The 18,274-nt window shown below is 44.2% G+C and overlaps 1 protein-coding gene across 1 annotated transcript in view; it reads right to left on the bottom strand.

Moving 5' to 3' along the window:
- The window catches only part of LOC147124323 (aminopeptidase O-like), a 138,987-nt gene extending 127,945 nt beyond the window's left edge, over positions 1-11,042 (bottom strand). The window contains exons 1-2 of the mRNA XM_086001040.1: positions 10,912-11,042; positions 10,201-10,390 (exon numbers count right to left, since the gene is read on the bottom strand). Of these exons, the coding sequence (XP_085857166.1) occupies positions 10,201-10,390; positions 10,912-11,042 (321 nt within the window). The remainder of the gene's footprint in view (positions 1-10,200; positions 10,391-10,911) is intronic.
- Positions 11,043-18,274: the final 7,232 nt, after the last annotated feature.

Here is an 18,274-nt window from a genome sequence, read left to right as displayed (position 1 = left end):
GCCAGCATGGATTTGTTAAAGGCAAATCATGTTTAACTAACTTGATCGAATTTCTTGATGAGGTAACAGAGAGGGTTGATGAGGGCAATGCGGTTGATGTGGTGTACATGGACTTCTAAAAGGCATTTGATAAAGTGCCACATAATAGGCTTTCCAGCAAAGCTTATTCCATGGGCTTCAAAGGGACAGTGGCAGCATGGATACAAAATTGGCTCAGTGATAGGAAACAGAGAGTATTGGTGAAAGGTTGTTTTTCAGACTGGAGGAAGGTATACAGTGGTGCTCCCCAGGGGTCGGTAGTAGGACCACTGCTTTTCTTGATATATATTAATGACTTGGACTTGGGTGTACAGGGCACTATTTCAAAATTTGCAGATGACACAAAACTTGGAAGTATAGGGAACAGTGAGGAGGATAGGGTTAGGCTTCAAGAGGACATAGATAGGCTGGTGGAATGGGCGGGACACATAGCAGATGAAATTTAATGCAGAAAAGTGTGAGGTGATATATTTTGGTGGAAAGAACGAGGAGAGGCAATATAAACTAAAGGGTACAATTCTAAAGGGGGTGCAGGAACAGAGATACCTGGGGGTATGTGTGCACAAATCATTGAAGGTGGCAGGGCAGGTTGAGAAAGAGGTTAAAAAAGCATACGGGATTCTGGGCTTTATAAATAGAGGCATAGAGTACAAAAGCAAGAAAGTTATGATGAACATTTATAAAACACTGATTCGGCCATAACTGTTAATGTGTCCAATTCTGAGCACCGCACTTTAGGAAGGATGTGAAGGCTTTCGAGAGGGTGCAGAAAAGATTTACAAGAATGGTTCCAGGGATAAGGGACTTCAGTTACGTGGATAGACTGGAGAAGCTGGGGTTGTTCTCCTTAGAGCAGGGAAGATTGAGAGGAGATTTGATAGAGATGTTTAAAATCATGAGAGGTCTCGACAGAATAGAGAGATAAACTGTTCCAATTGGCTGAAGGGTCGAGAACCAGAGGACACAGATTTAAGGTGATTGGCAGAATATCCAAAGGCGACATGAGGAAAAACGTTTTTACGCAGCGAGTAGTTATGATCTGGAATGCACTGCCTGAAAGGGTGATGGAGGCAGATTCAATAGTGGCTTTCAAAAGGGATTTGGATAAGTACCTGAATGAAAAAAAATTGCAGGGCTACGAGGAAAGGGCAGGGTAGTGGGACTAGCTGAATTGCTCTTGCAAGAGTCGGCACGGGCTTGACGGGCCGAATGGTCTCCTACTGTGCTATAATGATTCTATGATACTAACTGAGGGGTATAAGAGATAGAGTATGTTATGTTTTGAACTCAATGTGGCCTGTAAGATTGGAATGATCTTTTCCAGTACTGCATATTCCCATGTAACAAAGACACTAAATAATATGCACATTTCAGTTGCCTTACAAAATCAAATTATATTTGGGGAAAAATTGTTGCAGTGGATTTGATTAAACTAACAGCTTTCATGATTTAAAGTTTTTAAATCAGAAATGACAAATATATGAGGATGGTGTGAGCAGCAGTCAGAGCAGCAAGTTGAATATAGCACATTTCTTGCCATACCACAATATGAATTCACCCTTTAATTCATTTAAAAATGACTTATGGCCTCTGTTCCTCATTCGACACTCATTTTACAAAATCTAACTTTCCTTTTTCTAATAAATAGTTTTTAAAATCAATTTTAAAAGGTAATCTTTTTTATAATCTCCATTTCCCATTTCATTTCTGGTGTAACCACAATGCTAAAAAGTCCTATTTTTATTTATCAAACATTAGAAAGTTTTAAACTCCAAATCGTGTAGCATTTTATTTTGGCGTTTCAACCAAATCCCACTGTTGTCACGGTCCTACGGCCTCTGACTGATGATCCTAGCAAAAGTGGTTTAATAAAAAAGGAAAAATGGAAAGGACAGCATCAGCATGCCAGAATGGACTGAGAAGGGAAACAATTAGGAGTGAGTATTATAAATCTAAGTTCCACACTCTGAATTCAGACATCAATATGACAGCACCAAACTGAATGTTAGTGTCACTTACTGTAAATAGCAATTATTCCTGACATTCAAAAAAGTTTTATATCCATTCATTACAGACTTTTTTTTAAGATGGTACCAGGGATGCAGGACTTCCGTTACGTGGAGAGACTAAACTGGAGTTGTTCTCCTTAGAGCAGAGAAGGTTAAGGAGAGATTAAATAGAGGTGTTCAAAATCATTAAGAGTTTTGATAGAGTAAATAAGGAGAAACTGTTTCCAGTGGCAGAAGGGTTGGTAACCAGAGGGCACAGATTTACAGTAAACGGTGAAAAAAACTGTACAAGTAGATTGGGAGAAGATCTCCTTTGCACAATGTTTAATAAAATCTTGGACCCTTTATGACTTCTTATCACAAAGCACATCAAGGAAATCTTTCCCCTATGGGGCTGATAACACAATCTTGGGTGCCTGTACCGTTGCTGTGCATCAGGCTCCAGTTTCCCACACAATGGGGTGCTGAGGTTTAAGGCATTTTAAGCACCCAATACATGGTGTGTGACGTAAGAAAACTACTAGGCACTTGGTCTAAGTATTAAACAAGGCTTTAATCAACTGTTTTTCAACATGGAGATCTAGTTGTGTCATTCACTAGTTCATGTTAAAGAATGTCCTGAGCAAGATGGGCCCATGCCCGAGTATTTATACTCTCCCTGGACAGCGCCACCAGCAGGCTGTCCAGTATCATTTCATAAGTCATTTCCACATGAATGACATGATTCATGTCATTCTTCCTGCCTGGAAGATTGGAAGTCCAGCGGCTTCCTTCTACCGAATTAATCAGACTAAGAATAGATGCAGTCGTTTGGATCTCTGTTGGAGGTCGGGAGGCACGTCTCCTCGGACCGTGTTTTGGTCCCTGGGTCGCTTGGTTCGTACCGGCGAGCTGGCAGAGTCCGTGTTGTCTAGATCGACCTGATGGAGACTGGGGAGATCGTGGCTCCGGGTGCGGGCCCCCACAGGCGCAGAGCTGGCTTCACCCTGCTCAGTAGTCGGTGACTGACCGGCGTCCTGGCTTCGGGTGGCCATCCCGCGGGGAGCGCTCTGTTCCCCGGGTTGATCCAGCGAAATAGCTGGCAGATCCCTTGACGTCCCGGGTAGGGCGTCATCCTCAGAGGAGCACAGGGTATCGGTGTCATTAATACGGATCCCACCATCGATTGGGTCCGTGGGACCGGTTGGGCAGGGAGCCAGATCCCGAAGTGACACTGTGGATTCCCGGCCATCAGGGTACCGCACGTGCACGTACATGGGATTGACATCCGTCAGTTCCACTTCGTCGACGAGGGGATCACTCTTAGAGGATCGGACGAATCTTCGGAGCAGCACGGAGCCAGGAGCTGCCAACCATGATGGTAGGGACGTCCCATGAGTGGAGCGACCCTGGAACCCGAAGAATCGTTCGTGAGGAGCAGTGTTGGTGGATGTAGAAAGAAGAGACCTGATGGAATGCAATACATTTCCCACTGCTGGTCTGATAGGCTGTGTGACCTCAGTGCAAGACGAACAGCGTTCCAAACGATGGCGTTGTATCTCTCAACCTGTCCGTTTCCAATAGGATGATACGGTGTTGTTTTACTTGTGGCGATTCCCCATTGGGAAAGATAACTTTTGAGTTCGCTTGACATGAAGGAGGGACCCTGATCAGAGTGGATGAAATTGGCCATACTGCAAAGGGAAAAGACCTGATCGAGGCATTTGATCACTGTGAAAGTAAGCATATTGGGACAGGGGAAAGCAAAGGGGAAGCGTGAATATTCATCCATCATAGTAAGCAAGTAGGTGTTTCGCGTTGAAGAAGGCAATGGCCCTTTAAAGTTAATGCTGAGTCGCTGCATAGGCTGTGTAGCGTGTATGAGCAAGCCATCCGACGGACGGAAGAATTGCGGTTTTAATTCTGCGCAAATTCTACAAGTGGAGCATGTTCTTTTCATGTCTTCCGTAGAAAATGGGAGATTTTTAGATCGCACAAAGTGCAACATACAGGTAACACCAGGATGGCACAAGTCAGTATGAAGATCCGTAAGAGTCGAAGTTGACATGGAAGAGCAGAATGCACGTGTGAGGGTATCTGGGGCCACATTCTCTTTGCCGGGTCGATAATGTATGATGTAGCCAAAGGCAGCCAATTTCATCCTCCAGAGCTGTATTTTGTTATTCTTGACCTTAGTGTGTTTCCGGTTATCCAGCATAAAGGCCACAGAGCGCTGATCAGTTATGAGCGTGAAATGGCGACGAGCGAGAAAATGACTCCATTTACGTACTGCTTCGATGATAGCCGTAGCCTCCTTCTCGACAGGAGGATAATGGAGCTCGCTACCCTGCAAAGTTCTGGACAGAAATGCAACGGGTCGACTGCCTTGATTCAAGGTAGCCAAGATCGCCACCTCCGATGCATCGCACTCGACCACGAAAGGGAGATTTTCATCGTTGGAATGAAGCATGGCTTTTTCCAGTTGTTGCTTGAGGAGGTCGAAAGCTGAAATAGCCATCGCTTCCAACAGAAATTACTTCGCGTGAAGCAGGGGCTGGATCTTGTCGGAAAAGTGGGGTATCCACTTCGCATAATAGGCAAATATGCCGAGGGCCCGACGAAGAGAGCCGAGATTCGTAGGAGGAGGGCGCTCCTGAAGCGGACAAAGTCGCTCTGGATCTGGTTTGATGACGTCATTGCCCACCCAGTAGCCAAGGATGTTGACTGATGGTACTGATTTCACAGATTTGGACTCATTTAAGGTTAAGTTACGATGACGGAGAACGTCAAGAAATTTCTGGAGGTTGGCATCATGCTCCTTCTGGTCATGACCAGCAATGGTGATATTATCCAGATATGGAAAAGTGTCCATTAAGTTCTCCTGTTTGACTAGGCTGCCCATTGCCCGTTGAAAGACGGCCACCCCATTGGTGACCCCAAATGGAAGGCGACAAAACTGGTAAAGCCGACCATTGGCCTCAACGGTACTTGATGGTATGCGCTCTTTAAGTCAAAAGTTGAAAATACCCTGTAGTTGGCATGGTATTGACTGTGTCATCGATGCGTGGTAGTGGGTAGGCATCCAGGTCAGTATACTGGTTAATAATTTGTGAGTAATCGATGCAAAGACGTTTCTTGTGTTGCTTCAGAGGATTTTTAACAACGATGACTTGAGCCCGCCAGGAAGATGAACATGGCTCAATGATACCGTCAGCTAGAAGGCGAGAGATTTCTGCCTCGATAAATGATAGATCATCTTGGCTGAAACGTCGTGATTTAGTGACTATGGGCTTACATCGGGGGGAAAGATTGGCAAACAAGGAGGGCTCGTCAAGCGAAGCCGCCAAAAGCACACAAAACAGTACTTTGGAAATAGTAAGCTCCGGCTTTGACCCTCCAGACTCGAAAGTGAGTCTTTTGTATTGTTTCTGGAAATCCTGTCCCAGTAGCACATCACTGCATAGGTTTTTGAGCACCCCGAGCCGGGTGGAAAAATAAGTGCGGCCATTGAGAATAAGGTCGACAAGACAAAAGCCGGAAGAGTTGGTGGTCAATCAAATCAAATCAACTTTTATTGTCATTGTTAGTGCACAAGTGCAGTACAACGAAATGTAGGCTTGCGGCTCCCGAGAGTGTACATTTGGATTAAGACATTTAAACATTCAACATACATTTGGCTTGTAGTATATTAACATAAATATAACCATAATAAAGTGCATTAGCAGATGTGCAGGCTTTAGAGTTTATTTGTGGAGTTCAGTAGGATGACAGCCCTGGGAAAGAAGCTGTTCCTAAATCTGGTCGTACGGGTGCGAATGCATCTGTAGCGTCTCCCAGATGGCAGGAGGGCGAACAGATTGTGGCTGGGGTGGGTAGGGTCTTTGATGATGGACCGTGACCTCCGTATCAGCGTTTCTGGTATATGTGCTCTATGGTCGGTAGCCGGGTGCCGGTAATGCGTTGGGCAGTTTTGACTACCCGCTGCAGGGCTTTCCGGTCATAGTAGCTACAGCTGCCATACCATACTGTGATACAGTTTGTCAGGATGCTCTCTATAGTGCAGCGGTAAAAGTTAGAGAGGATCAGGGGTGACAGATTACATCCCTTCAGCCTCCTTAGGAAATATAGGCGCTGCTGGGTCTTCTTCACCAGAGAGGAGGTGTTGAGGGACCAGGAGAGGTCTTCTGTGATGTGGACTCCGAGGAACTTAAAGCTGTCCACCCTCGCCTTTGGACTTCCTGAAGTCCCAAATGATTTCTTTTGTTTTCTTGGTGTTAAGGGCCAGGTTGTTATCGGCGCACCACTTCACGAGATGCTGGACCTCCTCCCTGTAGGCTGACTCATCGTTGTTGGTGATCTGGCCTACTACCGTGGTGTCATCCGCAAACTTGATGATGGTGTTGGAACCATTAACAGCCACACAGTCGTGGGTGAAGAGGGAGTAGAGGAGGGGGCTCAGCACACATCCTTGTGGGGCCCCCGTGTTCAGGGTCGGGGGGGGAGGTGTGGTTACCTAATTTGACAAACTGGGGTCTGTTTGTTAGGAAGTCCAGGGTCCAGTTGCAGAGGGAAGTGTTCAGGCCAAGAGTTTGGAGTTTGGTGGCCAGCTTGTTGGGGACGATAGTGTTGAATGCTGAGCTGTAGTCTATGAACAGCATTCTGATGTAGGTCTCTTTACCATCTAAGTGATTCAGTGCCGAGTGTAGAGCAGTTGTGATTGCATCCTCCGTTGATCTGTTTGCATGATAGGCAAACTGGTGTTGGTCAAGAGAGGCGGGAACACTCGCTTTGATGTGAGCCAGGACCAGTCTCTCGAAACACTTCATTATGATGGGTGTGAGTGCGACAGGTCGATAGTCGTTCAGACACGTCACAGCCATTTGTTTTGGCACAGGAATAATGGTAGCGGTCTTGAAGCATGTAGGGACTACTGCCTGGGCCAATGACAGATTGAAGATGGCGGTGAAGACATCAGCCAGCTGATCAGCACATTCCTTGAGTACCCGTCCAGGGATGCTATCCAGTCCAGCAGCCTTTCGTGTGTTCGCTCCGCGTAGAACACCCCTTACGTCGGAGGTCGACAGAGTGAGCACCTGGTCTTCCGGGGGTGGCAAGGCTTTGGTAGCTGGCTCCCTGTTGTCCCTGTCGAAGCGAGCGTAGAAGTTGTTAAGCTCCTCCGGAAGGGAGGCATCGCTAACCGGGGGACTGGTGTTTTTGCCCTTGTAGTCAGTGATGGACTGGATGCCTTGCCACATGCGCCGGGGGTCCGAGTTGTTGCGGAAGTGATCCTCTATCTGCAGTGTCTGTTTCCTTTTTGCAGTCCTGATACCCTTTTTTAGGTTGGTCCTAGCTGCACTGTAAGCCGCCGCGTCGCCAGATTTAAATGCTGCGTCGCGTGCTTTCAACAGTGAGCGGACCTCTCCGTTCATCCAGGGTTTCTGGTTGGGGTATGTCCTGATATTTTTATGGGTCGTGACAACCTCGACGCAGCTGTTGATGTAGAATAGCACTGTGGATGCGTATTCCTCGATGTCATTATGGGCAAACATGCCCCAATCAGTGCGTTCGAAGCAGTCCTGAAGCTCCGATACTGCCCCCTCTGGCCATACTTTCACTGCTCTCACTGATGTTCTCCCTATTTTGATGAGCGGTTTGTATGCCGGGGCTAGAAACAGGGAGAGGTGGTCAGACTTCCCAAGGTGGGGGCAGGGAATGGCCTTATAAGCGTCTACAATGCTCGTGTAGATTTGATCCAGTGTGTTCTCCCCTCTTGTGGGGCAGGAGACATTCTGGTGGAATTTCGGTAGTACAGTTTTTAGGTTTATGTGATTGAAGTCCCCCGCGACGATAAAAGCTCCGTCTGGGTGCGCAGTTTGTTGTTCGCTGATGGCCCTGTAGAGGTCCTTCAGTGCTAGTTTGTCATTAGCGTGTGGTGGGATGTAGACCGCATTGATGATGACAGCCGTGAATTCCCGAGGCAGGTAGAAGGGTCTGCACCTCACCATGAGGAATTCCAAATCAGCCGAGCAGGATCTGTCAATTATATCAGTGTTAGTGCACCAGGCATTGTTAGTGTAAATGCACAAACCACCTCCCTTGCTCTTACCGGAGTCTGCAGTTCTGTCGGCGCGGAAGACCGTGCGTCCTTCTAGTTGGATGGTGGTGCATCAGAGCCATTGCAATTTCCCTGTCCGAAGGGTAAATACGCAGTTTTAACTTACTGACAGCCCGCTCACTGATGAAGCTGTCAGAGCAACATGAGTCGATTAATGCACTCAAAATGTGTCCATTTACCGAAACCCTCGTGGCTGCATGGGACAGGCTTTGGGGAAAACAGCTGTAACACTAGTAGTGGCTCTTGGGGGAGGAGCAGTTTTATAGATAGCAGCTGTAACACTAGTAGTGGCTCTTGGGGGAGGAGCAGTTTTATAGATAGCAGCTGCAACACCAGTAGAGGCTCTTGAGCGGCATACTTTAGAAAAGTGACCTTTATTGCTGCAATGATTGCAGGTTGCATTACGAGCAGGACAAAATTTCCTATAATGGAATGCACCTCCACAGAAGAAACACTTCTTTTTAGATTGCCAAGATGCCGCTATGGTAGGGTCGTCATCAGTGAGGGCTTCCGCCTGAGGCTTACCAGGGGGAGTCACTAAAGGTGGTAGCAGCAGTCCGTGCATATGGTTAAAAATAGGCATCTGAATTTTTTTGAGCTAAGTCTAGAGAATATGCCTGGTTATAGGCAGCTTGTAACCGAGGGTTTTATTCTCCAACAGACGCTGGCGTATGAGGGGAGAAGCAATTCCGTTAATAAGAGTCACAAATTAATTCCTCCCGGTACTGCTCAGCTGAGACAGCTTTAAGGTTACAATCTTTGCTGAGCCTGCGAAGCTCTTGAAGGAATTCGTCAAGTGATATCCCGGGTTGTTGTTGAGTTGTGGCCAGTAGGTGTCGAGCAAAAATGTTGTTTGGGGCCTTAACATATAGTTGTTGTAGTGTTTGGATAGTGAAGTCACAGTCTACAGTCTTTGATAAAGTCAAACACATGAGGAGATACATAATTGGCAAACATTCATAACTTATTAGGAACATTCTCACCACACTCCTCGAGGAAGTTGCTGAAGGTACGATACCAGTGTTTCCATACCTTAGCAGCTGTAAGTGAATTTGGGTCCAGGTCGAGGCGGGCAGGTCCGAGTAGTTTCTCCATGATGGATTGATTACTGCGTCCAAGTTCCCTTCTACAGTTTGAATCATAGCTGTCTGTTCCCAAATCACTCAGAGCGTGCAGCGGGTTGCAGTTGATTAAACTGACGTAAGAAAACTACTAGGCACTTGGTCTAAGTATTAAACAAGGCTTTAATCAACTGTCCTTCACTAGTTCCTGTTAAAGAATGTCCTGAGCAAGCTGGGCCCATGTCCGAGTATTTATACTCTCCCTGGACAGCGCCACCAGCAGGCCGCCCAGTATCATTTCATAAGTCATTTCCACATGAATGACAAGATTCATGTCAGTGTGCATTATAATGCGGCCTGGACTATGTCATGCTTCGAGCCTGTGACCCCAATAGGAAATGGGCTGAAGAGTTTACTGGTTAACAAATATATTTTGAATTGGAAGGACATAAACAGTTCCAAGATGAAATATACTACAATGGAACAGACATAAACTAGAAAAAGGCTCAGAAATTGCAACCTCTTGACGCCCTTGGAAGAGGACAACTGGGACATCTCTGCATACAAGAACATGTTGGGAGTAGGGGAAAGTAAATTTGAAGGCCTCCCTTAACTTCAAGGCTAATACTAATATTATTATGTCTTGTTTCCCCTTCACAATTTCTGCCACACAGGCAAACACACAACCACACAAACAGGTACATAAATAAGTGGTTACGCTGCTGGACTGGCAACTCAGAGTTAGAACCCACACTTGGCAATAGGCACTGCGTCGGCATCAGGACCCAATAATGCTAGACACAAGATCAAAGAGGTGATTATTGACTGCAATATATTTGTCTGAAACTCCTCTCCCCACTCTTTCAGCAGAAGAATTGATTAATTTTAAATACATTTCTTAACACCACCACCACAATAGCATCAAGCTCAATTTCAGACAAACACACTAAGCACTGGATACTAGTATGCCACAGCACAAGTCAAAATAAAAATGTACCTTTTGTGCATTTGCCCAAAACACATCCTCCAAATAAGTAGCAAAGCCTTCACTTATCCACTCTTCGGTCCAATCACGAGCACCAATAGCCAGTCCAAACCACGCATGAGCTATTTCATGGCACAGCCGCACTCCACAGAGATGGTTTCTTCCAGACAATACAGACTGTGATAGGAAGATGATGTGTGGGCTTATTAAAGAAAACAAAATAAAATGCTGTTAACAACCTGTTACATGATCTTGAATGTTCCTTCTTTATATATAAAATGTACTAGCCTTTCCTATGAAAGATCAGTATTTTAATGCATAAATAGTTATGACACGCAGTATTCACTCAAGGACTGCATCAAGTAAAGTTGTACCTCAAGATAGCTCTTTAATAAACCAGCAACTAACTGAATTAGTTGAGGGAGGATTGATGTTTTTAAAAATGTTTACCAATATATAAAAGATAGGCCTGTCCTTATCAACTGAAATTCACCCCCCAACCCGCACCCCGCCCTATCATTTGATGCAGAATCATGCACTGGAACCTCCTCATAATGATTAGTTGGCACAAGGTGTCCCATAAATCTACTCAGCAGTCACTTAAACGTAGAAAATTAAAATTCAGTTTGTTTTTATAAATCTATTAATAGGGATCGATACACTTGTCTGTTAGATTTGCTAACAGCAGATTCATCATAAGTAATAGTAAATTATACAACAGACTGCATCACATCTCCTCCGAGTGGATCACAGATTTCATACATGCTCCGAGAGTAGTCTTGATTATGGCCTGCATCTTCACAATAACTTTCAGGATGCAAAGCAGACTTCACTACAGTGTAGTTAGAATGCATGATCATTTTAAACTAACTTTCAATTTAAAACAAAACAATGTGCCATTTTTCCCTCTAAGATGTATACACACTATTTGAGTATCTCGACATAACATAACTTTAGATAGATCCATACAAGCTCTCCTTTGTTCAGTTCGAGCCACTGCAATGGATGCTAGGAAATGTAGTCTGAAGAACCTAATGAAATTAGAAATCCAGACGTACTTTATCTGACAACACAAGGAAATTAACTAACATGAAGATTATAACATGTGTTTTTTTCATTCTGAGTTCAATTATTTCAGTGTTGAACAAAAATTCTAGTTGTATCAAAAATTCTAGTTGTAATACTTCAAAATATTAGACAAAATGTAAACCAAAATAAAGTCCCAATCAGGAACATTCTTGGCCATTTAAAAACAATATCCATTGAGTTTTGCTTTAAGTACAAGAAAAATTGCTGGAGACTATATTAAAGATGTGGGAACGATCTGGCTCCATGAGGATCATTCTCCTTGTTGTAAATGGAAGTGCATGCATTTCACTAGAAATCGTTTTAATCTGAACTCCACAGTGAAATCATTATTTAAAGAAAGGCGGATGTTAAAGACATAGCATGTAAAACACGTAAGTACTATATACTTAAAGTACTTCACTCAACAGTTGCTTTGTTTAATCATTAAGTATTGGCTCTAATAGAAAAATAAATAAATTCTAGCAATACCCTTTTGGACTGCATGTCTTTTTTGATTAGACAGTCTTTCCAATTTCTTGCAGAGCTTAATGAAACATATTTCATGTCGTAACAGATAAATTAGGTACAGATTACAGAATTGTTAAGATTCCAACAGTAAACATAGTCATAATGCAAAACAGATGTGCACATTGTCACTAAATATTCTGATGTTTTCTAAGTTTCTCTAAACCAAAAAAAAACGAAACATAAGAGCATAAGAAATAGGACCAGGAGTAGGTCATACGGCCCCTCGAACCTGCTCCCCCATTCAATAACATCATGGCTGAACTTCTACATCAACTCCACTTTCCCGTCCTATCTCCATATCCCTTATTCCCTTAATATCCAAAAACCTATTGATCTCAGTCTTGAATATACTCATCGACTGAGCATCCACAGCCCTCTGAGGTAGAGAATTCCAAAGATTCACAACCCCCTGGGTAAAAAAAATTCTCCTCATCTCCGTCCTAAATAGCCAAACCTTATCCTGAGACTATGACTCCTAGTTCTAGACTCTCCAGCCAGGGGAAACAGCTTCTCAGGATCTACCCTGTAAAGCCCTCTAATAATTCTATACGTTTCAATGAGATCACCGCATTCTTCTAAACTCCAGACAATATAGGCCCAATCTACTCAATCTCTCTTCATAGGACAGCCCTCTCATTCCAGGAATCAATCTAGTGAACCTTCGTTGTACCCCCTTTAAGGCAAGTATATCCTTCCTTAGGTGAGAAGACCAAAACTGTACACAGTACTCCAGGTGACCTATAGTTTCACCAAAGCCCTATATAATTGCAGCAAGATGTCCTTACTCTTATACTCCAACCCCCTTGCAATAAAGGCTAACATACCATTTGCCTTCCAAATTGCTTGCTGTACCTGGATGTTAACTTTCTGTGATTCATGTACAAGGACTCCCAAATCCCTCTGAATCCCAACATTTACTAGTCTCTCACCTCCTAACAAATATTCTGCTTTTCCATTCTTCCTACCAAAATGGATAATTTCACACTTCCCCACATTATACTCCATCCACCACCTTCTTGCCCAATCAGTTATCTCTTTGCAGCCTCAAATCCCCCTCATAGCTTTCCATCATCAGCAAACTTGGATACATTACACTCGGTCTCTTCATCTAAGTCATTTGTTTTCTGTCCGTTAACTAATGCTCAATCCATGCTAATATATTACCCCCAATCCCATGAGCCCTAACCTTGTGTAATAACCTCTTGTGTGGCACCAAATTGAATGCCTTCTGAAAATCCAAATATACTACATCCACTGGTTTCCCCTTATTTCCCCAAATATTATCTTGGTAATGAAACAGTCACAATATTGGGGAGTTGAACATTAATATGCACATGTACAGTATATGGATTATTACATTGCTGAGAAATTAGAAACAACACTGATTGGCTATGAATATATTGTTTTAAAAATCTTTTGTAAACTCACTCACATAATGGTGATTTTCAGTATTTAATTATGCCATTTTTTCACTTCCGCATGTTATTCTACTTGCTACTGTTGCTATTGTCATTGCAATTGAAAATAGTCTGATTTTCAATAAATATATATTTTAATTTTTAAGACGCTAAAAGCACTTAGTCTCTGTTTAGTATTGAATCACGAATGATGAACTTTAAGGCACGTATGTACTGAGTGTTCCAGTTTACTTTGCTGTTCCAAAATAAATCAAATACTGGCACAGACTCCTAATATTAACACATCTTCTCAATCATTTATACACTAAGGGTGAGAATAAACAACGGTTAAAGATTTGCTAAGAACAGTTGGGAATGGTATCACCGACTATCATAGTCTATTGTCCTGCATCAGAAATGCAGATGCTGCAAAGTCAAATGAATCACAAAAAGCAATGAGGACAAATTCAAATACTATGTTTAGATAGGAGGATGTAGAGGAGATACTGGATGGGATAAAAATTGATAAAGAGAAGGTACCAGAAAGACTGGCTGTACTTAAAGTAGATAAGTCACCAGGACCAGATGGGATGCATCCTAGGACACTGAGGGAAGTGAAGGAAGGAATCGCGGAGGTACTGGCCATAATCCTCCAATCCTCCTTAGAAATGGGGGTGGTGCCAGAGGACTGGAGAATGAAAAATTGCAAACGATTGTTCAAAAAAGGGTGTAACGATAAACCCAGCAACTATAGGCCAATCAGTTTAACCTTGGTAGTGGGGAAGCTTTTAGAAACAATAATCAGGGACAAAATTAACAGTCACTTGGACAAGTGTGGATTAATTAAGGAAAGCCAGCATGGATTTGTTAAAGGCAAATCGTGTTTAACCAACTTGATCAAGTTTTTTGATGAAGTAACAGAGAGGGTTGATGAGGGCAATGCGGTTGACATGGTGTACATGGATTTCCAAAAGGCGTTCAACAAAGTACCACATAATAGGCTTGCCAGCAAAGTTGAAGCCCATGGAATAAAAGGAACAGTGGCAGCATGGATACGAAATTAGCTAAGGGACAGGAAACAGAGAGTAGTGGTGAATGGTTGTTTTTTGGACTGGAGGAAGGTGTACAGTGGTGTTCCCCAGGGGTTGGTTCTAGGACCACTACTTTTCTTGATATATATTAATGATTTGGATGTGGGTGTACAGGGCACAATTTCAAAATTTGCAGATGACACAAAACTTGGAAGTATCGTGAACAGTGAGGAGGATAATGATCGACTTCAAGAGGACATAGACAAGCTGGTGGAATGGGCGGACACGTGACAGATGAAATTTAACGCAGAAAAGTGAGAAGTGATACATTTTGGTTGAAAGAATGAAGAGAGGAAATATAAACTAAAGGGTACAATCCTAAAGGGGGTGCATGAACAGAAAGACCATGGGGTATATGGTTGAAGGTGGCAGGGCAGGTTGAGAAAGCGGTTAAAAAAGATTATGGGATCCCGGGCTTCATGAATAGAGGTATAGAGTACAAAAGTGTGGAAATTATGATGAACTTGTATAAAACACTGGTTCAGCCTCAACTGGAGTATTGTGTCCAATTCTGGGCACCGCACTTTAGGAAGGATGTGAAGGATTTGAGAGGGTGCAGAAAAGATTTACGATAACGATTCCAGGGATGAGGGACTTCAGTTACATGGATAGACTGGAGAAGCTGGAGTTGTTCTCCTTACAGCAGAGAAGATTAAGAGGAGATTTGATAGAGGTGTTCAAAATCATGAGAGGTCTGGACAGAGTAGATAGAGGGAAACTGTTCCCATTGGCAGAAGGGTCAAAAACCAGAGGACACAGATTTAAGGTGATTGGCAAAAGAACCAAAGGCGACACAAGGAAAAATATTTTTAATCAGCAAGTGGTTAGGAGCTGGAATACACTGCCTGGGAGGGTGGTGGAGGCAGACTCAATCACAGCTTTCAAAAGGGAGTTGGATAAGTGCCTGAAGGAAAAAAATTTGCAAAGCTACAGGGAAAGGGTGGGGGAGTGGGACAAGCTGAAGTGCTCTTGCAGAGATCCGACTCGACGGGCCGAATGGCCTTTGTAACATTTGCATATTGAATTATCATTGGCCCGCAGGCATCTGTAAGGAATACCTATTATATTCACTTGTGATCACATGCTGAGTTGTCATTGGCCTGCAGGCATCTGTAACGACTACTATTGTTTGGAAGACCCAGGCTAGGGGTCCTAATGCCAGGCTTTTTCCCCACTGTGCTGTTATGAATAAGATCACAGACATAATGCTTAATAAAAGAGTTAAACTGTAATACTCCGTTGCCCTGCAATTTATTATTTTTGTACAAAGTGTGCAAAACAAGACATGGTGTCAGAACAGGGATTTGAAATGGACATCGTTGGAGCTCCCTTGCCTCGAATGAATTGGGGATCTTTGAATTTACATAGAGAATGGCGCAAGTTCAAGAAACATGTGGAGTTGATGTTCTCGGGTCCGCTGAAAAGCAAAGGGGAGGAAGAAAGATGCAGCTACCTACTCCTGTGGATCGGAGAAAAAGGGAGAGGCATTTTTAACACATGGTCTCTCACCGCGGATGAAGCAAAGGTACTGAAAAGTTACTTTGACCGTTTTGAATCATATGTGATGCCCAAGACAAATATTATATTCGCTAGGTACAAGTTTCAGGAGAAAGTACAAGGAGCTAGTGAGTCGTTTGAACAGTTCGTGACTGAGTTAAAACTGCTGGTAAAAGACTGTGAATATGCAGATAAAGATGAGATGGTCAGAGACCACATCGTGTTTGGAATACATTCAGCTAAAGTGAGAGAGAAACTTTTGAATGTTAGGTCCGGGCTAACGCTGGACAAAGCTATGGACATAGCTAGATCGCACGAGATAGCCCAAGCACAGTTGAAAACCATAACCGGCGCCACGAGCAGCTCACGTGAACAGACAGTGCACGCAGTTAATAGACACACACCAAAGAACACTGCCAAGACAGCGTGTTTCAGAACAGAAAGAAGAGAGAGTTCTAAAAATGAGCGACACAGACATAAAACGCTTCAAAGACTGTGGATATTGTGGAAACAAGGTGCATGGGGAAAAGGAGCAATGCCCTGCCAAAGGAAGGCAATGTGCTAAATGTGGTAAACGGAACCACTTTGCTAAAGTTTGCAGGACTGTTTTTGGAAAGCAGTAAACACAGTGAGTGACAGCCAAATGCCAGATAGAGAGCCAAATGCAGAGGAACTGTTTATTGATTCTATGTCACAGAAAAAACAGATTTCAGAGACTGAGCAAGCCTTTGCAGATATTGAGATAGGAAAACAGGGCACAGAGCTTAAGTTTAAACTAGACACTGGAGCTCAGATTAATGTAATTCCTCTGAGTATCACAGCTTGAAGGATAAGTGTGAGCTACAGCCCACCTCACGCAGACTGACCAGCTATGGGGGTGAGCAGCTCATTGTAAAAGGCACATGCGTGATGAAATGCAAGTACAAAAAAAGCGACATGATGTTGGACTTTTACATTGTTGACACTCGAGTACCTCCAGTGCTAGGTCTAAAGGCATGTTTAGACATGGACCTCGTCAAGCTAGTGCTATCATTGACAGCACCAGTTGATAACTAGACAGTCATGGAGGAGTTTGCTGACGTTTTCAAAGGAATCGGACTATTCCCAGGTGAATGCACTATTCAACTTGACCCAGCAGCAACCCCTGTGGTTTGCCCACTGAGAAGGATACCCCTTGTTCTACATAGTTGCCTGAAGGAGGAGCTGCAGAGCATAGAAACCACGTACAGGCAAGCTCAGAGTCTATCTCGACCCCAGAGATTTGAACAAGGCTATCAAATGCCCTCACTACCCTCTACCAACGCTGGATGACATCACACCCAAGATAGGGGAGCACGTTACATCAGTGTAATGGACGCACGATCAGGATACTGGACTATCAAGCTCACAGAAGAGTCATCTAAGCTAACAACGTTCAACACACCATTTGGACGCTACCGATTTCTGCGTTTACCATTTGGTCTTATCTCATCTCAGGATGAATTCCAGCGGAAGATCGACGAAACCTATGAAGGCCTCGACGGAGTAGTCGCAATCGTAGACGACATCCTCATCTATGGCAGGAATAGAGAGGAACGTGACAAGAACCTCCGTGCAATGCTACAAAGATCACGGGAAAAAGGTATCCGGCTCAACCCTGAGAAAAGCATAATCGGATCCATTGAGATCAGTTATTTCGGGCATTGCCTCTCAACTGATGGCATTAAGCCGGATCCAGAGAAAATCTCCGCCATCAAGAAGATGGAGCCGCCGAAGAACCGCGCAGAGCAACTACTTAGCCAAGTTTGCCCCGAGCCTCTCCGAAATCAACGCACCCATGCGTCAGTTGCTCAAACAATCCAATGACTTCCTGTGGGACAAACAACATGACACAGCATTTCAGAAAATGAAAGACCTAACCACCAGAGAACCAGGACCAGTTCTTACCTACTTCGACCCCAACAAAGAGCTCAGATTACAAGTGGACGCATCAAAGTACGGACTAGGCACAGTACAGGTAAACTACCCTTTATCCGGACTTCCGAAAACCGAAACCCTCTAAAAACCGAAGGTTTTTTCGGTCAGCGTAAGTCGTGCGCACGACATGACCAGAGTGGCACACGACTTACAGGCCTAGCCGGATAAGGGATAGTGTAGCATTTTTCCGCACTTCTGAAAACCGAAATCGCTCAGCGTAAGTGTACCAGCCTTTATCCGCACATCCGAAACCAGAAAACCTCTGAAAGCCGAAAGTGGAGCAAAGCATGACTTCTGAAAACCGAAATGCGCACGACCACGACCCCCGCCGACCCCCACCCCCGACCCCCCGGCCGAACCCGACCCCCACCGACCCCCCCTGCCGTACCCCACCCCCGCCGAACCCCACCCAATTTCGGATAAGAGATAGTGTACCATCCTTTATCTGCACATCCAAAACCAGAAAACCTCTGAAAGCCGAAAGTGGCGCAAAGCATGACCCGACGCTGCCGATGCTTGACCCACGCAGGTGTTATGCTGCTCTGTATG

The sequence above is a fragment of the Somniosus microcephalus genome, chromosome 1 (genome assembly GCF_052327205.1).
Source record: "Somniosus microcephalus isolate GS21.2 chromosome 1, FLI_Smic_1.0, whole genome shotgun sequence".
Lineage (NCBI taxonomy): Eukaryota > Metazoa > Chordata > Chondrichthyes > Squaliformes > Somniosidae > Somniosus > Somniosus microcephalus.
Note: the sequence above shows the minus strand (reverse complement) of the source record. Positions and strands in the feature narration are given on the sequence as shown.